The sequence below is a fragment of the Salmo trutta genome, chromosome 3, assembly GCF_901001165.1.
Source record: "Salmo trutta chromosome 3, fSalTru1.1, whole genome shotgun sequence".
Classification (NCBI taxonomy): Eukaryota; Metazoa; Chordata; class Actinopteri; order Salmoniformes; family Salmonidae; genus Salmo; species Salmo trutta.
The window spans coordinates 55,685,311-55,708,946 of record NC_042959.1 but is presented as its reverse complement, the minus strand read 5'-3'; the positions used below and the strand labels follow the sequence as shown (position 1 = coordinate 55,708,946).

General features: G+C 44.7%; 1 protein-coding gene across 1 annotated transcript in view; it reads left to right on the top strand.

Moving 5' to 3' along the window:
* The first annotated feature begins 287 nt into the window (after nucleotides 1-287).
* Nucleotides 288-23,636, top strand: part of LOC115179618 (neural-cadherin-like) — a 114,230-nt gene continuing 90,881 nt past the window's right edge. Inside the window, exon 1 of the mRNA XM_029741252.1 lies at nucleotides 288-1,443. Within this exon, the coding sequence (XP_029597112.1) occupies nucleotides 516-1,443 (928 nt within the window). The 5' untranslated portion in view covers nucleotides 288-515. The remainder of the gene's footprint in view (nucleotides 1,444-23,636) is intronic.

Below are 23,636 nucleotides of genomic sequence, written 5' to 3'. Positions count from 1 at the left end.
TTGGCCAAAACCCAACAAAACGAATGTGTATTCTGGGGACAAGTCTCTCCAGCAAACAAAACTCACCCATTGCTTACACACAGCATTTTAAATTGTGGACCTGAATACTAAAAGCTCTCCAACGTTCGTCTCCTGCGCAGCTAAATCAAACTGCGTGTGGGTTGGCCGATAGCTGTCTTTCCGTCCCATTCTGATCTCCGATTGGCTGTGCCTCGAAGGGCGGTGATCATAGTACCACATGGAGCATCTGCAGCGTGTAGCCTATGCCTGTCAGTGTAGAATTCATCCTCTATGCGCTCAAGTGATGCTTCACGGAATAAACTGGAAGCGAACTTGTCACTTTGGCGCTGTTCTTTGAGGGACTGCTACTTTTTCATTGCTGAAGCATTGCACTTTTGGGGACATTCACACCATATATCTACTCACCTAGCATTAATAACAATAATTGTTCGATTATTTATGCCGCAATAAACTTTTATGTTGTACTAGAGTGACAACACTGATTTGATGGAAACATGACGGGAGCTACAAACGGAACCGTTGCCCTGAAGACATTTTTGCTTGTCGCATTGGTTTCATTTTCAACAGGGAATTCAAAGCTGCCTGTGTATTATGGACAAATTGTGGAGAACTCGCCCGCTGGAACAGTGGTGGATTGGGTAGCTTTACCGGTTGGAAACAACTGTCACGTTTCGGAACTGGACATTGCTTTGGAAGGGAAGGACGCATCGGATTTTCGTTTGGTTTACCATCACGGAGAACAGCATCTTATTTTGAAATCCACAGAAACTTTGGACAGAGAGTTTATAGCAGTGTACGATTTGAAGGTTGTGCTTTCTGGTTGTTTGAATAGTGCGGTGTTGATTAAAATAGAGGTGCTTGACTCAAACGACAACATACCCCGGTTCACCGAGGAAAACGAAAGGGTAAAAGTTGATGAATTGACCCCTATCGGTTCCGAATTGGTCCGTTTTTTTGCAAAGGATCCCGACGGTGGAAAGAATGGCCGGGTCACTTATTACGCATCTCCAAAATGCCAACATGTCTACGTAGTTCCCCAAACCGGACAGGTAATGCTGGTCAGTTCTCTCATTGGTGTCATGAACCTAACAGTCCGTATTTACGCTCAAGATAATGGAGATGTCGCATTGATAAGTAAGCCGGTGACACTTCACCTTGATGTGCAGAGACCTGCTGTCTCGAAGGTTAGGAGGCCCCGAGCGGTCTCCGAGGAACTGTTCTACACAGTGACGGTCTCAGAGGATGTCAAAGTCGGTGACATGATATTCACGGTGCCTGACCAGAAGTTTGAGAAAAAGTGGTTCGAGGTAATATCAGAGGCGGACTCCCCGGTTCAGATCGAGAGGGACTCGGGTCGTCTGTATCTCGCGTACAGACTGAATTCCCCCGCAGAGGTCATGGTCAAAATCCAAAACCTCAGAGGTAAGGATGGAGTGTAATGTCTCTGTGCGTAAAGGTGCAGTGTCGTGTGCTTTCAGTGTCTTTCCCATTAAAAGTTGCCAGTTGTCTGAGGCATCTGTCTCTTTGGAAAATGTAGGCTATGCCACTGGTACAGTGTTGAATGGGGCTCATTTGGAAAAGTCTCTGTCGCCGTGCACCATTACTATATCCGACACTCATGTGAAACAGTATTTTATAGGGCTAAGCATCATTGTGAGTGAGAGACTCATCGTATCCTATTGTATTTGCTCAGGGCTTTTAGATAAAGTTTACTTGCTATAGAAAAAAAACATGTTTAGCTATTTATTAGGCTGCAATGTAAAACAATTAATTAAAAAGATAATCGCGCACGTCCGCAGAATAATTTAAAAATTGGACAATAACTTGATGTGTGTGTGAATAAAGTGATGTTTGGTTTGGGTATATTGCTATTTCATCCGTTGGATGCGCGAGCTGAGCTGCAGCACCTTGCGCAGTAGAAGATCAGTTGGCAACTGAACCTGGCAGTATCTTTTTCATTCAGAATTCCTTATGGCCGATGTTTTTGTTGTTTTGCATAATATATAGCCTACATGTTGAAGTACAATATGGGCTTTTATTCAATTAGTCTTAGTTCTATTGCATGGCCAGTTGTCAGTCACGCTGTGCGTAATGATATTCAAAAGAACCTATTTGGCTATTTACCGCACGCTGGGAAGCATGTTGATTCCACATCATTGACACGCTAGGTGAAGGTGTTATTTGTTGCCGGCAGGTCGCTAATTAATGGATTATAGCACTTGGATGATGGAAATGTGTGTGTGGCTATGCATGCAAGACACGTCTGCCCAGTGTCCCCAGTGCCGAACACATGAGTGTCAATGTATGGGTGTGCACTGGCACTATTACGGACATGAACATCTGTATAATTTTTGCCAAATAGATTTTATGCACAAAGAAATTCATTTTTGGTTGCTTTTCTGTATCCTAAACCTAGACTGTACCATTATGTTAATTTTAGGCTTAAGAATTATGACGCTGAAGATGGTGATAAAGTTGAAGACATTACCGTAGCCTGTATAACAGGCCTAACGATTAGCATGGTGTTTTAGATGATAGTCACAACTGAAATACATTTTATTGCTCGGATTTAGACTGTGATTGAATTCAGACATTAACATCATATCATGAAAAGTTGTCCAGGTGAGGATTTGGCCAAGTCCCTAAATCACGACATCTGCCAGTTTAAGGAAAAGTCTCCTCTGACATGCCAAGTGGATCTAGAGGTAATTAAGTTTTGCAAACGAGAACTCTGCCTCATCCACTGTTTATTTAGAGTAATTATGATTATTTATTCACATTGACATTCCTAGTCTGGCACATGTGGTCTTACAAACCCATACAACTGACTTCACAGGAGATAGTTTGTTGTGTAAGGGACTTTGGAGTCTGGTTTATTCAGTGGTGCTCTCATGCGTAAAGTTAACTAGAAATCAAATTTTCCGCACTAAACTCATTACTCAGTATTTATTGCATTGTTGTAATGTTGTGCTACAACATATGATTAAACCACGGAAACCTCAAGTCATGTTCAATTAGCGCTTAATTATTAACACAAGCCTCACCCGACAAATTAGGTCAACCAACAGATTGTCTACATGATTTATATTGTCGGCGCTGCATAACAATGATATATGAATGAATAAAACCTTTCCCGCCCTGATGCTGACGGAAGCTTCACCCATGAAGATAATGTCGTCTTACATCTTGTTGAAGTCCTCAGTTTGAATATGAGTAGATAGATTATAATATAGATGTTGTGCTGCTAGGAGGAACGTTCTTGTACAAGCTGCAGAGATGAGGGGAAAAATACGTTTCTTTTGATACTGGAGCGAGTTCAAATAGAATAACGACCAAAATGTACTGTGTGGAATTGTCAAAATGGAGCAGGGACACTTTTAACTATCAGCATACCCCACAAGAGTCTACACAGACCCAGTGTGCCTGTGTAGTCTTTATGTCAAACTATAACGCTGATGTCTGCATGTGTGATTACTGCACATCCCAATTATAGCCTAGGCCTATATATTCTTAATGGTGTTCAAGTGTTTGTTTGTGAGATTTGTTTAATAATGTATATTATCTCCCCTTATAGCCAATTAAAAGTATTACATTCACTGCATAATAAGTTAAACACATGCAGCTTAGATACATTCACTGGCATGGGGAATGTCTTTTGGAGTAAACCACATGTAATCAGAAGCATTGTTTTCCTCTCTTGCGGCCATGCTAGGGAGAGCGCCAATGCAAAGGTCTTTGGGGACATAATTACTGTTGAAACTATTGTCTAGCCGAGTGCCACATTCTGTTTGAGTGTGTTAGAAGAGGAATGGTTCTTTTTTTCCGTTCTAAAGAGTAGATGCTTTCAGATAACACAATCTGCCCCAAGTGTGTGGATGGGTCTAGATTACTTTCCATCTCTTTGTTTGTCTTTCCACACACACGCGCACGCACGCACGCACGCACGCACACACACACACACACACACACACACACACACACACACACTGTTTCTCTTTCTCCTCACTTTTCGTCTTTGTCTTCCATGTCTGGCACTTCTTAGGCCTTTCAATGCCAGCTGTAGAACAGATTCAAGTACTGTATTTATTTCTGGATGTGAATTGAAGTTGTCTTTCACTTGAAGAAAGCTCAATATTACTGATCTGTTATGTGCTCTACATGCACGCATACATATGTGTTCCTACATTTGTGTCTTCCCATGTGTCCTTGGTTATCTGTAGGCCACATTGGCCTTGCTTAAACCTGTGTTGTGAGTGGGAAGACACGGTTCAGAGGACACCAGTGTTGGTGACTCATCTTTGGTGTCAAATACCATTTAATTAACAAGACAATTAACAATGTCTTGAGCCATTATAGCATTATGTGTATACACGGCTGGGGGGACATTATGTGTAAAAAGGGGACTTGTGCGTTTCAAGGTCCACTTAACAATGATTTTGCACAGGGCAGTGTGAATTCCAGTATCAAGGCCAGGCAGGCTCTCCATCTGGCTTTGCGCCCCTTATCCTAAGGAGAATTAGTGGTCCATTGGTCATATTTGTTTTCCATGTGGTTTCCTTTCAAATATTTTGATTTCTGCAGCCCTGGTTAGTTGCTTTAGGGTGGCTTGGCACTCCGCCCTCAGCACATGTAGGTGAAACACTGCAAGTAGAGCCAACTCAAAGTGTGTGCATGTGTGTGTCTACAGTACAATGCTCAGGGGCACTTTTTCCCAAGTCTCTATCTCCATGATGTGTGTATTGGCTTAGTAAATGCCGATAATGGATTGTGTGTGTCGAGTGTGTGGGAGAGCTACGTTCCTTCCATTCCCCTGCCCTAGAGGGATCCAGGGCTAGCACCCATGAAAGTTTGGAAAACCTCTGCGAGAAACAACTTTATCTTTCCCCAAACACAGCAGGGAGAGCTGGCCCTGGGGTGATGGAACGAGTGAAAAAGAAAGGGAGGCAGAGGGAGAGAAATGAGAGAGACTAGAAAGTACCTTCGTCAGCTGGCGGAAAAGGAGCTTGATAAATTGGGGCCCACACACTGTAGAGCTTACAGACACCAGACTGACTGGGCTTGCTGCTGACTGGACTTTTCTGGAGTGGCTCTCTGTTCTTCCAGTTAGATTAGAAGTTACTGTGGAGAAGCCGGATGCCAGAAATCACACTTTGTGTCTGTCTCAGTACCACGTTGAATAATATCCCGGACATAAGAATTTGATATAAACGTATGTGAGTGTGAACTGTGTTTGTGTACTCATGTATATCAGGTGTATATGTAGTACCTGGGGATTGCTGTTTGAGAGTAGGTTGGTGTGAGCTTATCTTTTCCCCTTCTCCTGTCCTTTATTTAGGTGTGTGTGTGTGTGTGTGTGTGTGTGTGTGTGTGTGTGTGTGCACCCACTCCCTGTCCCGTCATCACATTATAACGGTGCAAAAAGTATGCCTTCATACATTTTCTCCGCTTGGGCGCCCTTGGGTGACACATTTAGATGACAGGCGGGGCTTGATAGGGTTTCTTTCTTCCTTCCCCTCTTTCTCTTTATTTATCTATTTCTTTATTTCTGGCCTCACCCTGGGCTAAAGCAACCAGACATTGCACCTCTAGCCTTGCTGTACCACCAGCGTCTCCTCCTTCTGACTCCACTTCTGACAATTAAACCCTTCTCCCATCTGCTGTTTACTGTATGGCTTAGAGACATGCCTGTGGACCTGTATACATCATTAAAGATATGTACACATGCAATTTTAGCTCAGTGTTATGGGAGGAGAAAGGGGAATGTGTGTGTCGTTGTGGTACACATATGGGCGTTTATGCATTGGTTTATACTTCTGTCTAATCTATATGCCTATTTATGTATCTCCGTTGATAGTCCTGTGTGTTTATTTTTGTCAGTGTGTGTGTGCCTGTACCTCGGTGTGTGGCCTTTTGCTGTGTGTGTGTGTGCAGAAGGAGGAGAGCACTGGAGGATAAATCATTGTGAGGAAACTAAACCTCTCCAGAATGGTCTTTTTTTGGACCAAATGAGGCCCTGAAGAACTGTTTGGGTCTGCCTGAATCAGCGTTACAGCTGTAAGGGCATGCACACACACAAGGACAGGGACTTGGACTTAGCCTCGGGATACAGTGATGGTCTCTCTCTCTCTCTCCCTCATAATTGAACTTCATGCCAGAGTGAGGCCCAGCCCTCTCCATTGTGTTATAATAGGTTATTGACAGCCGTTTCCACACTAGCCCTAGGGAGACCATTTTTTATGACGAACTAGGACAAGGTCACTCGAACCTCCGCTGGCCCCCGAACATCCTGACCCACCCGCACCACTAACTGTTCACCGGAGGACACCCTCCCATATATACACACACTCGCACATACACAGGCACACACATACAGTGCCTTCGGAAAGTATTCATATCCCTTGACTTATTCCACATTTTGTGTTACAGCCTGAATTCAAAATTGATTAAATAGCTCATTCTTCTCACCCACCTACAACATGCTTTTAGAAATGTTTGCAAATTTAATGAAAATTAAATACAGCAGTATCTAATGTATAATAGTATTCACACCACTGAGTCAATACTTTGTAGAAGCACCGTTGGCAGCAATTACAGCTGTGAGTGTAACGTCTGCTTCCAACTCACACTCCCAGAAAAGTACATCCCCTGAATGCAGCTCACTTTCCAGCCCACTTTCCAGCTCACACTCTCAAACACCTAGATCCCCTGAACACAGCTCACTCTCCAGATCCCAATCACCTGAATTCTGATCACCAGTTCACACACCTGTATGTCATTATCACACACTATTTAGTTCAGTTCTTTGCACCCCATCACTGTGAGGTATTGTTTGTTTTGTGACACACTTCTATGTGGATCGCTGGTTTCGCCGTAATTTTATCCTCCCGTGTAGGATCGTTTTTGCCCACCTCACTAACAACGCTTTTTGCCTATTCCCTGCCTGTACCTTAGCCTATCGGATTTCCTGTTATCAACCTATTGCCTGATCTCCCGGACTACGTTACTAGCCTTTTCCCTGCCTGTACTGTTGCCCTTTTGGACCCCTGTGTATGACCTTCTGCCTGCCCCTGGACCCAGCTACCTGCCTCCTCCTGTGGTCCTTTACAATAAACACCTGCTGCGCCCTGCGCTTGAAACCAGCTCTCTGTCTCCCCTCGTGTTCATTACAGTGAGTCTTTCTGGGTAAATCTCTAAGAGCTTTCCACCCCTGAAAATGTGCAACATATGCCCATTATTATTTTTTAAATTCTTCAAGCTCTGTCAAATTGGTTGTTGATCATTGCTAGACAACCATTTCAGGTCTTGCCATAGATTTTCAAGTAAATGTAAATTAAAACTGTCTCTCGGCCACTCAGGAACATTAACTGTCTTCTTGGTAAGCAACTCCAGTGTAGATTTGGCCTTGTGGTTTACGTTATTGTCCTGCTGAAAGGTGAATTTATCTCCCCGTGTCTGGCGGAAAGCAGACTGAACCAGGTTTTCCTCTAGAATTTTGCCTGCACTTAGCGCCGTTTCTTTTTTATCTTGAAAAACTCCCCAGTCCTTAACGATTACAAGTATACCCATAGCATGATGCAGCCACCAATATTCTTGAAAATATAGAGAGTGGTACTCAGTAATGTATTGGGTTTGCCCCAAATATAACAACACTTTGTATTCATGACAAAAAGTTAATTGCTTTGCCGAATTTTTTTATGCTTTACTTTAGTGCCTTGTTGCAAACAGGATGCATGTCTTGGAATATTTTTTTATTCTGTACAGGTTTCCTTTTCAGTCTGTCATTTAGGTTAGTATTGTGGAGTAACTACATTGAACCTTCTTCTGAAACTCGTCAGTTTATTCTTGTTCTGAGAAATAAGGGATATTCCATGCGAGAAATTGCCAAGAAACTGAAGATCTCGTACAACGCTGTGTACTACCTTCCCAGAAAGAGCGCAAATTGTCTCTAACCAGAATAGAAAGATGAGTGGGAGGCCCCAGTGCACAACTGAGCAAGAGGACAAGTACATTAGAGTGTCTAGTTTGAGAAACTGACAAGTCCTCAACTGGCAGCTTCATTAAATAGTACCCGCAAAACACCAGTCTTGACGTCAACCGTGAAGAGGCGATACCGGGATGCTGGCCTTCTAGGGACTTGTGAGGCGTCTGTTTCTCAAACTAGACACTAATATACTTGTCCTCTTGCTCAGTTGTGCACCGGGGCTTCCCACTCTTCTTTCTATTCTGGTTAGAGCCAGTTTGCGCTGTTCTGTGAAGGTAGTACACAGTGTTGTATGAGCTCTTCAGTTTCTTCGCAATTTCTTGCATGGAATAGACCTTATTTCTCAGAACAAGAATAAACTGACGAGTTTCAGAAGAAAGTTCTTTGTTTCTAGCCATTTTTAGCCTGTAAACGAACCCGCTAATGCTCCAGACACTCAACTAGTCCAAAGAAGGCCAGTTTTATTGCTTCTTTAATCAACACAACAGTTTTCAGCTGTGCTAACATAATTGCAAAAGGGTTTTCTAACGATCAATTAGCGTTTTAAAGTGATAAACTTGGATTAGCTAACACAGCGTGCCATTGGAACACAGGAGTGATGGTTGCTGATAATGGGCCTCTGTACGCCTATGTAGATTTTCCATAAAAAATCTGCCGTTTCCAGCTACAATAATCATTTACAGCATCAACAATGTCTACACTTTATTTCTGATCAATTTGATGTTATTTTAATGGACAAAAAATTTGCTTTTCTTTCAAAAACAAGGAAATGTATAAGTGACCCCAAACTTTTGAATGGTAGTGTATCTTATGTGACTTGTTAAGCAAAGTTTTACTCCTGAACTTATTTAGGCTTGCCATAACAAAGGGATTGAGTACTTATTGACTCAAGACATTTCAGCTTTTCATTTATAATTAAATTGTAAAAATGTAGAAAAACATAATTCCTCTTTGACATTATGGGGTATTGTGTGTAGGCCAGTGACCCAAAAAATCTCTATTTAATCCATTTTAAATTCAGGCTGTAACACAACACAATGTGGAAAAAGTAATGTGGTGTGAATACTTTCTGAAGGCACTGTATGCACACAAATCCAATCTCCCCCGCCACTGTTCATCTTAATTGAGAAATTGGACACGCTCAAACTTGTACGCTGAGATTTATATTAATTCCTGGAGACACATAAATAAACACTTCTGAAATCCCTCTCCATCAACAGCAGAGGCAGCTTGCACTTGAAATGCTCTCGTTTAAAAAAAAAGACAATATACACACTGTGATCAAGGATTTAGGCATTCCATTTCTCTCACAGCTAATGATATGAGTTTTTACATGTGTGTGTGCAGCCCTTCAGCCCAGCCCAGCTATGTTGTTCCATCAACAGATCAATGGATTGTATGTCCCGGCTTTTCTAGTGTTCAGAGCCCCCAGAGGAGAACAGTGTGCAGTTTTGACCTCAGTCATGCAGCCAGCATCTGGGAAGGTGTTTGTGTGTGTGGTCATTGAGAAGGAATGGAATGTGACATGCGTTCATTTATTATAGACTCACTCATAGGCTCATGAGCTAGAACGTCTCATCATTCCAGTATCACTGAAATAGACACATTGCTTATTGGAAACTCGTGACAGGCACACGAAAAAGACAATTCGTATATACGCGATTTCGTATACAGTGCATTTCAATCCCAGTTAAAGACCGTTCAATTGAGTACAGGCTGAGAAATGCTCCTCGGAGTCAGATGCGGATAACAGGTAACCCTTTGCTAGGCAGCTGACATTGAAAACCCCCCTCTATGAGAATGGGGTTCCGATGACGGGCCTTCATGTGGTGGTGGAGAGGTACAAGGTTGTTTGGAAGACTGTTGCTGTAAAGCAAGCGTGGTGACATCGCCTTAGTGTGCCGTGCTCATAGGCTGAAGTTAATAGGTCAATTCGTTACGCTTGCTAATAGTAAAGGTGGAGGAGAGACGTGGTAACATCATAAACGCTACCATATGAATACCCACTATGCCTTGAGATAGGAAACTATATTCATATATTATGCTTAGAGGATGATAAAAACTGACGCCCATTCAGAACAGCCTTCCTGATTGAACTTTTGCAACTACATCTATCAACCCAAAGGATGTGTGTTCGAATCTCATGACTGATAATTTTAGCGCTTTAGCTAATTAGCAGTTTTGCAACTACTTACTGCTTTTAAACTACTTTGCAACTACTTCGATTGTTAGCCAACCCTTCCACTAACCTTAACCCTTTAACTACTTAGCTAGCATGTTACCTAACCCTAACCTTAACTCCTAACCTTAAAGTCAGCCACGTAGCTGGCCTAGCTAACGTTAGCCTCAACAATTGGAATTCGTGTATCGTACACGAATGGGTTATGAAGAAAGAAAATTGTGTAATACACACAAAATGCGTTTTACCTGTCACGAATTTCGAATATGTAATTTGTGTCTATTTCACAATAAGATGTGATAGTGTGTTGGTCCTATGTAACGATAGAGATAACATGGCCATGTCCCTGTTTGGAGTAGTGTCTGTCTGTTTCTCTGTTTCTCTTTTTACACCCCTCCTATCTCCTTATTCTCTCTCACACATATTACTAGACTTCCATTATAAGGTAGCAACCCACTTTACATAGGAGATTGTGCCATTTCAGGGCAGTTACAGAGAAACCCTCCCTGTGCCCCCAGACGGGCCTTCATTAGCGGATCTAATATGGACAGAGCTGTGCTCAGGAGTTCCTCTACAGCCTGAGGGTGGCAGAGATCTCATTTCTCATGTTCCTCCCCGTCTCTCACTTTAGCCTGCTTAGGCCTGGTCTCTCTACAATGGGATGAAGATTCCCTTAGATGCTGAGTTAAGGCCAGTGTTTTTCTCCCCCAGTGGTTAAGGTTATGATGTGCGAGGGATGAGCTGATCCTATATATCTACTCTTGAAGGCAACTTGTACTTGGAGTGCTGTAGCGGCCTCACTCAGGTTAATGAGGTGCAGCGTTATGGTAGCGGATGCTCATTATGGGACTAGACTCCGGGCATGGACGGCATAACCAGTCTGTTGTTGAAGAACACCCGGGCCTCCCATACAGCCCACAGAGCACCACTTGAGGCACACCTGCACCGCGACAGAGGCGTACACACACACACACACACACACTAGAGTGCACGTACACCCATGCTGTCATTATTCTCGAATTCCCCCATCTTGTAGGTAATGACTTGCACACAGACGTCTTACCAGGGAAGTTGTGAAGCTGTGTGGATGTATATAACTTTGTTTCATTGATTATACCATTACTATTAGTTAACCCATAATAGGGCTTCTAATTAGGTTTTTAGTTTTGAATCTTGTGAGCCACAAACAAACTTTTGCCCTGTTGGAGAGAGTTATGTAAAACGAGGGGTAGACGAGAGGGGCACAAAAACCCATCAACATGTTTCGGAAAGTCCCTGGGCAGTCGAAACCTGTGATGGGAAATCAATATTATGGAAGAATGGAGGCCAGAGAATATCCCACCATGTTGTTATCCATTTGGTATGGGGGCCGCTCACACTGTCATAGACCGTCATTTGCATGGGGCTGTGAAGAGCTCCTTTTTGAAATGCCAACTTCAAAGGGGGAGAAATAAACTGCCTGAAAAAAGGGACTCGTTTAAAGATTTAAAGGCTGCAGAAATCAATTAATCAAATAGAGCGCCGAGCTCTTTGGTTGTGCACGGCAGAAAATCAACAAACAAACGCGGGCGGTGGGAGATTTCACGTTCAATTGGGGGCTTTATTTGAGATTGAAGGCAAATAGGAGTAAACTACCCGTGTAAAAGAGTAATTCCCTAGTTTACCCAGGCCCACCCCCTGGTAGTTGGAGAAACAAGCTCTTTAACAAGCTTTTAAAGTGTATGTATGCAGGCATATTTGTGAGGGTATGTGTATATGTGTGTGAGTGTGTGATGTGGTACTCAAGGGACAAAATAATTCACACCTCGCCAGAGCAAAGACATGAGAATACATTAAGTGCCATCAGTACCCTAGCTTGTGTGTGTGTGTGTGTGTGTGTGTGTGTGTGTGTGTGTGTGTGTGTGTGTGTGTGTGTGTGTGTGTGTGGACGTGTTTAACTATACTTGTGGGGACCAGAAGTTGTAAACAAACAAAGATTTGACTAACTGGGGACATTTTGTTGGTCCCCACAAGGTCAAATGCTATTTCTAGACGGTTTACGGTTAAGGTTAGAATTAGTGTTAAGGTTAGAATGAGTGTTAGGGTTAGAATTAGGTTTACGGATTGGGTTAGGAGCTAGGGTTAGTTTTAGGGTTAGGGTTAGGAGCTAAGGTTCAGTTTAGGGTCAGGTTTTTGGGTTAACGTTAGGGTTAAAGTTAGGGTTAAGGATAGGGTTAGGTTTAAGGGGATTTCTGTTTATGCTGGTATCAAACCTTGGGTTGCACGGGTCTATTGCAACTGTCTGCCCTGTTTCTATATTGTACATCCGTTAGGGAAAATAGGATTTTGAATGTGATTGAATTGTGTGTCCCCACAAGGTTAGTTGTACAAGACAGTGTGTGAGTGTGCGCGCACACGCATGCATGTGAGGGGTGAATGCAAACAAAATGGAACACCCATTGTGTCTTCTAACCAGAGACTGAGGCAAAACTGTGCTTCCATGGCAATATCAGAATTGGGCTGTCTGTCTAAATGCAGCCAAGGAGGCACAGAGCAAAATTACACTGCTGCTTGGCAAATCATCTTAAATCAGATTCTGAACTATCACCCACAAACACACACGACATGTCTTCACAGCAGATATCTAAAAACTCCAAAGTGATTTTTTTCTTCTTGACTAATTAACCAAACCCTGGAACATACATCAAAAGCCCATCCAATCAGGCTTTTTGGGGGAGGCGAGCCATGTTATTTTCCAAGCTCATTTAATACGATTTTTTCCCTTCTTATTAATTGAGGTTTTGCTTGCCGGTTTGTTTCATCCAGGTCATTGGGGGAGGGTCTAGCATGTTCCAGGGGACAGAAAAGGCAACAGAAACTTAATGGGGAGCTGAAACTAGAAGTGAGCATGACTCAGGTTTTTCACTCTATCTGATAGAGAACAGTCGGTAAAGCTTTACTTTACAGTCCTGCTTTAGCTAATTCGAAGAATTCAACACAATTGATACCAGCTTCACTTAAAAGCATGTTCAAATCAATACATTCAACTAACACAATTACACTGAACAAAAATATAAACACAACATGTAAAGTGTTGGTCCAATGTTTATTGAGCTGAAATAAAAAATCCCTGAAATTTTCCATACGCACAAAAAGCTTTTTTCTCAAATGTTCTGCGCAACATTGTTTATATCCCTGTTAGTGAGCATTTCTCCTTTGCCAAGATAATCCATCCACCTGACAGGTGTGGCATATCAAGAAGCTGATTAAACTGCATGATCATTACACAGGTGCACCTTGTGCTGGGGACAATAAAAGGCCACTTTAAAATGTGCAGTTTTGTTGCACAACACAATGCCACAGATGTCTCAATTGTTGAGGGAGCGTGCAATTGGCATGCTGAATACAGGAATGTCCACCAGAGCTGTTGCCAGATAATGGAATGTTAATTTCTCTAAGCCACCGCCAACATAATTTTAGAGAATTTGGCAGTACGTCCAACCGGCCTCACAACCGCAGACCATGTTTAACCACACCAGCCCAGGACCTCCACATCTAGCTTCTTCACCTGCGGGATGGTCTGAGTGGGGGTGGGGGGGATGCTGAGGAGTATTTCTATCTGTAATAAATCCCTTTTGTGGGGAAAAACTCATTCTGATTGTCTAGGCTTGGCTCCCCAGTGTGTGGGCCTGGCTGCCAAGTGGGTGGGCCTATACCCTCCAGGCCCACCCATTGGCTGCACCCCTGCCCAGTCATGTGAAATCCATAGATTAGGGCCTAATGAATTTATTTCAATTGACTGATTTCCTTACATGAACTGTAACTGCAATCTTTGAAATTGTTGCACGTTGCGTTTATATTTTTGTTCAGTATACAGTATATTGAGCAGCTTTCTGAAGACTAGAAGCTCAGTAAAAAAATCTAGTAAAACAATCCACAAAGGCCCATCTAAAGCAAAGGCTTATCACCCCATGGGGGCGTGCAGTACATCCACACACACTCAGCCCAGCCACTCACACAGGAACATGAAAAGAAAGGCCTTTGATATACAGCAGGCCTACATGAGGACATCTTATCACTGTTATTTCTGGGCCTAATTTCTGAATTTCATACTGGGATTACATCATCTCACGGTCCAGCATCCTGGTGGAAATTACACTGAATTATTAACCAGTCCCGATGTGATGAAGTATTAATGATATTAAACAACAAAACGCAACGCAGGCCTAAAATGTGATGTGATCTGAAGTAGGGAGTTACTCATACTTCATTGGGTGATACCCAGTATCTGGGTCATGAGTGTGTGCGCATATGTATGACCAGCCGTCACCGGTAGCAGCAGTTGTGTCTGGGTGTGGATCTGAACGTGAACTCAGCACTTGAAAGGGCAGTTGATGTGTGTGTGTGTTTGTGTGTGTTTTATGGGTCCTATGGGGGTCGGTTCACCTCCCAGAGGTTCAGACTGGCTGCCGGCTGATTTATGAACACTGAGAACACAGACCCCCTTAATGAGCTAACTTTACCTCTGAAGTTTTTACACACACACATACACACACACACACACACACACACACACACACACACACACACACACACACAAACACACATGCGCACACACACACCATGTTCCCACTTCTTTCCCCCTTCTTCCTTGATCCCTCTCTCTTTTTTCATGCAGTTTAGAACCGTCAGTTAGAACTTGGTCCTTGGTTTCACAAGAAGCCTCTCTATTATGACCTTTGACCCTGATTACACGGCCCTTAGCCTGACCTATCAGGTGTATCCCTTTATCTGTGGTAAAGTTGAGAGGTTAGTTAAAGGTTCCTCTGGTGACGACATACTGTCCATGGGTCAGGGGTGTTAAAGTACCTGACGCTCCAAAATGTCCTTTCATCTCTAACTTCGATTGAATCGTGTTCAAATGTCTATTCACGGTCCCCGAGTTCTCTGCGGCAGGATCGCACCAAATCCCCCCTCTATCGGCACAAAGGAAGAGTGACAGAATGGCCTGCCTCTTTCTTTCCTCTTCCACCGCTGTGGGATGGAGGGGGAAGAGGGGGAGGAGGGGAGGGGATGGATGAGGGAAGCGCTGGGGGAATTTACGGCTCCAATCAAAGCTCTTTCATCTGGCGCAGTGCGCCTCTAATAATTGAAAAGCAACGTTGTCACCAGTTGATGGCCCTTTTGCATTAGACAAAGTTCCCCATCATCAATAATTCAGTGGCGAAATGAGACAGGCTTCATTACCAGGATCAGAGATTCTATACTCGCTCTTAACTCGCCTTCCTTTTCCCCTTCCCCTTCTTCGTTCCCTCTTCTTCTTCATTCCGTCCGCACACACGAGAGAAGCTCGGCATACTTTTACAAGCTTTTTGGATTCCCTAATCCACTTAGTGAGGACGGTGTGTTGAATGAAGAGTCTTTTGGAAGGTTGACTGCTCTCTGTATGTGTGCTAGGTTGACTGGAAGGCTGTTAAGAGAGTGACTAAGACTGGTTGGACTAAGGCAATGGGGAAGAAAGTCCTGCAAATGTTCAATCACGCTTTATTTTGACTGGCATATGAGAGGAAAGAGAGGTGAAAATAAGCCCTCTGATTGGATGCGGTGGGTCGGTTGTCTGACCTTTGACCTTTTGTGCTGACCTCGTGAGGGGGATGAAGAGCACACGGAGGGAGTGTGTCAAGATGCAGAGCGCATGGGAAGTGTGTGTTGAGCAGACCTTCCTCCTCTCTCTCCACCCTGAAAGCACATTCGTGAGGTTCTCCCCCCATGTGTTTGATCTCTGCGTCTAACCTGCCGAGGCTATCTGGCATACTGGAGGACAGCCTTTGAGGTCCGTCTCCCCGTGCCTTCCCTGTCGGACATTAAAGCAGCACTCCAGAGCACTGGCCTTTTACTGAGGTCTGTATCAAAAGAAGCAGAGTGGTAGAGTAGGAAGATGTCTTAGGTTGTCTGTCGTTGGCATTGCAAGGTGTCATAGACAGAGACACTATTCGAATCTAAACCCAGTGTTTAGATACATGTACATCAGTGCCAGTATACAGGAGACTGTATTTGTTGGCCCACTTGAAGGTTATCTCTCTGTACGGTATCATTATCCCCCCCCACTAACACAATGCTGGAGAAAACTATGCTATTTACATTTTAGTCATTTAGCAGACGCTCTTATCCAGAGCGACTTACAGTAGTGAATTCATACATTTCATGCATTTCTTCTTTTTTTTTTGTACTGGCCCCCCGTGGGAATCAAATCCACAACCCTGGTGTTGCACACACCATGCTGGCGTTGCAAACACCATGCTCTACCAACTGAGCCACAGGGAAGGCTATTGTATGTGTTTGGGACAATGTACATCTCTGTGTGTGCCCATGTGTACCCCTACCCCAACACATGCACATACACACACACACACACACACACACACACACACACACACACACACACACACACACACACACACACACACACACACACACACACAAACAAACAAACACCTCTGGGCCAGTAGCTAGCATCTCTGTATTTGAGCGGAAGTGTTCATGTGCGTGTTTGTCTGTGTGTGAGAGCTCTGATGTGTGAGTGCTAATTGTGCTTCACATCGCACTTTGCTGTTGTTCTCTCCCAGCTGGAGTTCAACAGAGAGGCATGGAGGAAGGAAGAGCAGAAGATGTGACATCATCACTCAATAGATTTTTTGCCAAGGGCCTTTGCTCCTGTTTGACACCTTTAGGACAAGCCAGCAGGCTAGGCACATTTTCTAATGACATTTCCACCTAGTCAGCTCAACAGTTTACTGTCTAATCCCCCCCCCCCCCCCTCATACACACACACTGAAGTCAACAGTGGAACCCACGTAGCTGTGAGCCTCAAAGCAAACCCATAAACGCAACTCTTTCATTCACCAAATACTGTAGATGCTCCACAGGCCAAACCAGAGAGATAAGCAAATCCGACACACTCACAAACACACAGCCTTCGCTGAACATCTAAAATACTTTTTTTTAATCTCTCTTTTTTTCTCACCTGGCTGTCGAAACCCACAGGAAAGAACAGACATTTAAACCTTTCCCCTGCTCACCTCCCTCCTTAAACATTCACTTTTAATTATGCCGGCAAAGTCAATTCTCAGGTTGAAGTGCCGTTTGGAAGAGAGAGAAAAGAGAACCAGTGTGAAGTTGCCACGGTGTGTGTTATCTTGGGCGCGCTTTAGCTGAACACACATATTTGCAGTGAGTAACAAGTCCAACCTTTTGAAGTGTTCCTCGCAGTGCAGCTACTGTGTGTGTGTGTGTGTGTGTGTGTGTGTGTGTGTGTGTGTGTGTGTGTGTGTGTGTGTGTGTGTGTGTGTGTGTGTGTGTGTGTGTGTGTGTGTGTGTGTGTGTGTGTGTGTATGAGGGAGGGTAGCTTTGATGTCTGGCAGTGGCCCTGCCTGCCGCCTTTCTGCTGGGAGTCCTGACAGAGAGAGAGAGAGAGAGAGAGAGAGAGAGAGAGAGAGGGACTGGAGCTGGATGGATAGAGAGAAAGGGAAATAGAGAGAGAGTGACTGGGGCCGGATGGGGAGAATGCATTAAATACCTCCCGGCCTGGGAAGCTCCAGATAAAAGTCTGATTATCCAGTCTGCATGGTAAATGACTGCCTTCTGTAGATGTATAAAAAATACAACCAGAGTGGTGGGTTTGGGGGATTGTAAAGGATTGTCTATTTAATCATGATGGCGATAATGATGATAACTGTATTCACAAAGTTATAAAGCACCTTTCATATGTTGCACTCAACACACCAATTTACTCTCTGAAGTCAACTTGATATCCCCATTTATGAAAACTGTATCGTCCACACCCTCACTGATCAACACAACCCACTCTGTGTAAGAGTAGCGTGCGACCGTTCCACTTTGGCTGATCCTACCACTATGGTGTGGAGAATAGGGTTAGGCCCCTGTGTCTAAGGGACCACAGTCTGTCTGTCTATCAATCCACCAGGAGGCACAGGGATTCCTTCTCTCGTCTCCTCCTCTCTTTCTCTCTTTCCCCTTCCCAGGATCACATTCGACACGCTCCCAACCCAGCTCCGGGGAAATCTATTCCCTCGCTCTCATAAACGAGTGGATGGAGGAAAACCCCCCCCACTCCCCAGTCAAGGTCATGATACATAAAATAGCCTGGCTGAAGTCTCTCTCCTGTGTGTGTGTGTGTGTGTGTGTGTGTGTGTGTGTGTGTGTGTGTGTGTGTGTGTGTGTGTGTGTGTGTGTGTGTGTGTGTGTGTGTGTGTGTGTGTGTGTGTGTGTGCGTGTGTTTGTGCGGACCTGTGTGCCCCCGTGGCTGTGAGTTACTATATTACGGGTGTGTGTGAGTTACTATGTTTGTGGGGGACCAGGTCTCAGGCATAACTGGGGCTCATCAAAATACATGCAGACGTTTATTGTTGGGGGGTATAGATTCCACTCGTGTAATGGACCCGTCTGTTTGTTTTTCTATGGTTGTTTGTTTACTTGGCCCAGACCCTGATCTCTCTCCCCCTCGCCTTCTCTCTCTCTCTCTCACTTTCTCCCTGAGTCCCACAGCGAACGTCTTTGGCTTGTTTTCCAGCCTTCCTGGCTTGCAGCCTGCCTGCGTTACATTCAGCTCATGCACGGTATCAAGCTGTGTGTGTGTGTGTGTGTGTGTGTGTGCGCATGTATTCATGCATGCTTGTATTAAGGTTTGCATCATTCTCTGCATGTATTCAAGTCTGAGTAAGTTAGCATGTCTGTGTGTGTTTGAATGTGTGTGTGTGTGTATATTTGTTTATATCGAGGTGTGAATGTGTATCTATAATTTTCTGCAAGCGTTTCCGTCTACAGTATATCCGTGTTATCGTCTATGTTTATTTGGAGCTTGCTAAGACTCCCTGGGTGCTTCCTTTGTTTGTGTGAGAGTTGGATATGAGGAACCTGTGCTGTGGATATAACATTACCCTAACATGAGACGCAGTGTATTTTTACCCTCCAGTATTAATCTATCAAACACACACACTCACAAAAAACGAGTTCTGCTGAATTTTGCTGTTGTGTTGTTATGCCACATGGTTTCGACCCGTGTTAAACTGACCTCCACAACAGAAGGTCTGGACCACTAATACCACGGCTTTTACCACCCAGATGCCCACCCACGGTGGAAAGGCCAAGAGCCATCCCAGAGCAGACGGGTGATGCACCCTGCCAACCCTTTCCCTCTGTCCACTGCCCACTCACCCTACAGTCCCTTCACGAATGACCGACCGACATCCATCCCCCACATGGGCACCGTTCATATTCACATTTCTAAAGGAGATGAATATACACATGCTTACCCAAAATACACACTCACCCCAAAATACATGTTCTCGCAAACACCCAAACTTGTGTTGACAAGATCTGGATAGTCATACTTGAACCCTTTCTTACTTTGTTATTGTTCCTATTTCCCATCTGTTCTTGTGACATCTCCTATGACTGATTGTCGTCTCGGACACTCCCATTGTTGTCTGTACGGAGCTTATTACCTAAGTCGTGCACAGTAAAGCATACAACCTCAGAGACTGAAAGCAAGACAGACGTGGCGAGAGGGACTGTATGTACTGTGGACGCGTCACTATTTCTTCCTCTTTCTTCGGCTGCTTTTGTGTGTTCTGTCAGAGGTGCTCTTTCATGTTGTGGCAACAGCATGCGAGACCATGCATCTCCATTTCAGAAAGGCCCACGTCAGAGCTGTAGCTGTGTGGTGCCCCATCTCCACACTTCTAAAAAGCACTCCAAAGTCCCGTCACCACAGAGAGGGATGACGGAGAGATAGAAGGAGATGAAGACTGAAAAAAGAGGGTGCCCTGGAGCGCCCCGAAGTTTGGCGGAAGTGGCGGCGGCCCCGGAAGCTGACAGCTCCTCGTCTTACTCCTTCTCAGCGAGACAGAGTAAAAGAGGGAGAGAGAGAGCGAGAGACAGAGATGAAGAGAGAGCTTGTGTGTGTTTGGCGCTATGGAATGCAGTGTGTGTAATGCAGTGTAATGCAGTGTGTGGCGGAGGTTGGAGCATGTTGGAAGGAGATGGGATAGCGTTGCATGGCGGTCGGGTAGACCTGATGATCTCCTCCCCTCCCTCCCCCATATCTCTCTCCCATCTACCCCATCTCTCTTCCACATCTCCCCTTTCTGTGAAGCGTTAATCACATTTCTGGTCAGGGGAGCCAGCCAGGAATTGTCCATGGTCCCCTGGCCCCCCTCATGCGCCAAATACAGACCCTCTCTCTCTTCAGGCCCACCAGGGTCAACTTATCCTATTTCAGAGCCTTCCTGAGGAACTCAGCTGGAACACACACATTCTCATGGTTATAATTATCTGCTGCAAAGGAACCTGTCCTTCTTCATCACCACACCTCATTCTCACAGTTACCATCTTCACTCTATTCAGCTTTTCTCTTCTTTCTTTTTCTTTCCTCCTCTCTCTCTCTCTCTCTCTCTCTCTCTCTCTCTCTCTCTCTCTCTCTGCTCTTTTCTGCTGAGCCTCAGTCTACAAGATAATAGTGGAACTCATTTGAATTTATTTCAAAATAAGCCTTGAGTTTAAAATGGCCCCCATTGGGGCTTTGGCTTGCTTCATGTTTAATTATACAGTACAATGAAAAACTATTCTATTTGACCTGAGAAAACATATTCTCTCAGCTTCATTAGACTACACCCAGACGCCCCAATGGACAGGCACATTCTATTACTCTCATTTCTCCTTTTTCTCTCTCTCCCTCTTTGTATCTCTCTCGTTCTGTCTGTTTCTCTCTCTTCCTCCCCCTTTTCCTCTCACCCCTAAACCCCCTCCCTCTGTTATCTTCCACTTTTCTCTAACTCACCCATCTCTCTCTCTCGTCATTCCCTTTCTGTTTCCCTCTTCCTCTGTCTGCCTGTCTTCCCCTCTTTCTTCCAGTCTTCCTCTCTCCGTTATCACCCTCTTTCCCCCTCACTCTCTCCGTAGTCACACTACCCCACACTTGGCACATGAAATGAAGAGCATAATGAGAAGGGATGGAATAATCTCCCAGTTCGTTCGGCGAGGGGTCCATTTCAGCGCCCGCGTTAGGGGTCACAAGGGGTCACCCACACTCATGCATAGACACACACACACACACACACACACACACACACACACACACACACACACACACACACACACACACACATACCAGTCAGAGTCGGGGCTGAGTGCTTCTGAATGCACCCCTCAGCCCCCTCTGTGCTAAGAGAGGTGAATTAGCTTTTAGCGCTACATCCGTCTCTATGGAAAATAACCCCTTCCTCTGAATCCAAGTGGTGAAGGATAGCTATCCAGATAGATTAGCACTAAGCTACATGTGCTAGCCTGTTGGGACTGTTGTCAATGGGAGTTGGCATTGTTAGTGTCAGATGCTAACACTGCTTGGCAGACTGGAGATGTCTTGAAGCATTTTTGTTTAGTAAGGTTTTGTACTGAAGCATCACCCCTAAGGCTGTTTTGTAATTCCATTTGCTCTCGTCTTTCCCTAAATTTGGTATTTGCAGAACGTCTGACTCATTTTTGTTCCTGATAGATGCATGGTGTTTTACACGTTGTCATTTTCAGATTCTTCCATGTCTCCTCGCTGCACTGTGCTTGTTTGTATTTATGAAGTTTTTACCTCTTGTCAGCTATTCTCCATGTAGTCTGTGATAGGTCTACACTTACAAACGCTCCCTGACTGTGAACCAGAACTAGAGCACACACACACACAGCCAAATACACACCATGAACCACCCTGGAGGCAGGTAGATGCACTCTGTCTCCCACCCACATACTGCTTGCTCCATTTAACCAGCGACTCCTTTATTCCCTGTTGTCGCATGGATAGTCCCCTCCGATACACACTCTTCATGAGACTCAGGTAATCCAATATGAAACAGGGCCTGTTTCCACAGCGATGGTCCCAAATTGCTCCTGACAGGTGGACCGTGGCTGTGCCACCCCCCGAGGGCCAGAGAGGGGACAAGGGGGGCCAAGGTGCGTTAACGTGCTCCACCAGAGATGGACGGAGCCAGGCGCTCCACCATCGTCAGGTGACATGGTGTTGTGTCACATTTGGGCCCTCCTGCTGAATTGTCCCTTTCTCTTCCACTTGACCTGCTATACCTATAGTGGAGACGGGCTATAGCCGAAAACACCTGTCTGGATTGGTTTAGATCACTGAGGTCAAGCCAGACAGTCTGCACATACAGAATTCTGGTTTTGCAGTTGAGGAGTATTGAGCCAGAATGGCCGACACATTGGCTTTGTTCTAGTTGCAAAAACAAACAGAGGCTGGTCTGTCATCAAGTCAGTCACTGGAAAAATCGAAGCTGTCTTGCTAAATGAGAAGTTGCGAGGGAGAGTCCCAGCCTTGCTAGTGGTGAAAGATGCCATTTTGAGGTGTCGAGGGAGAGTCCCAGCCCTGCTAGTGGTGAAAAATGCCATTTTGAGGTGTCGAGGGAGAGTCCCAGCCCTGCTAGTGGTGAAAAATGCCATTTTGAGGTGTCGAGGGAGAGTCCCAGCCCTGCTAGTGGTGAAAAATGCCATTTTGAGGTGTCGAGGGAGAGTCCCAGCCCTGCTAGTGGTGAAAGATGCCATTTTGAGGTGTCAAGGGAGAGTCCCAGCCCTGCTAGTGGTGAAAGATGCCATTTTGAGGTGTCGAGGGAGAGTCCCAGCCCTGCTAGTGGTGAAAGATGCCATTTTGAGGTGTCGAGGGAGAGTCCTAGCCCTGCTAGTGGTGAAAGATGCCATTTTGAGGTGGCGAGGGAGAGTCCCAGCCCTGCTAGTGGTGAAAGATGCCATTTTGAGGTGGCGAGGGAGAGTCCCAGCCCTGCTAGTGGTGAAAGATGCCATTTTGAGGATCCAGGTGTTGAAATTTGATAGTCTTCAAAAACAGTTTCAATCATTTTCAACATTCTTTTGTGTTTTTATTTTTATTTTGTAAAGTGTATTGAGATCGAGAGTGACTGTCCGCCTTATCAAGTTCCAGTAGTGCCCTACCTTTGACTGTGCACTATGTAAGAATGGATTGTCACCCAGTGACGATGTGCTAGCCTGCAGGAGGATGTGGGACAGTGTGACAGCGTGGTGACAAACCTCTGTCAGCTTGAACATTAGTTATCGCCTTCTTTTCCCAGAAAACTCAATTCAGGGATGTCTTTTCCCATAAACCATTTGGCAGGTCTCTTGAACCTGATGAGAGGCACCAAACCATGATCGATTGGAAAGGTGGTTGAGATATTCTGGGCATGTAGGAACAAGACATATGTTGACTGGAGTGATTATTCTGGTGTTTGGAATGAACAGACATTGTCCATAGCTTGATTTTATATTGCCTCTGTCTGGAATAAGAACAACTTCATTTGAAAAGCTCTGGATGTAATCTGGAGGCTTTTCTGTTTTAACATGGACATGCATTGGACATTTGAGGGAAGCAGTGTGTGTGTGTGTGTG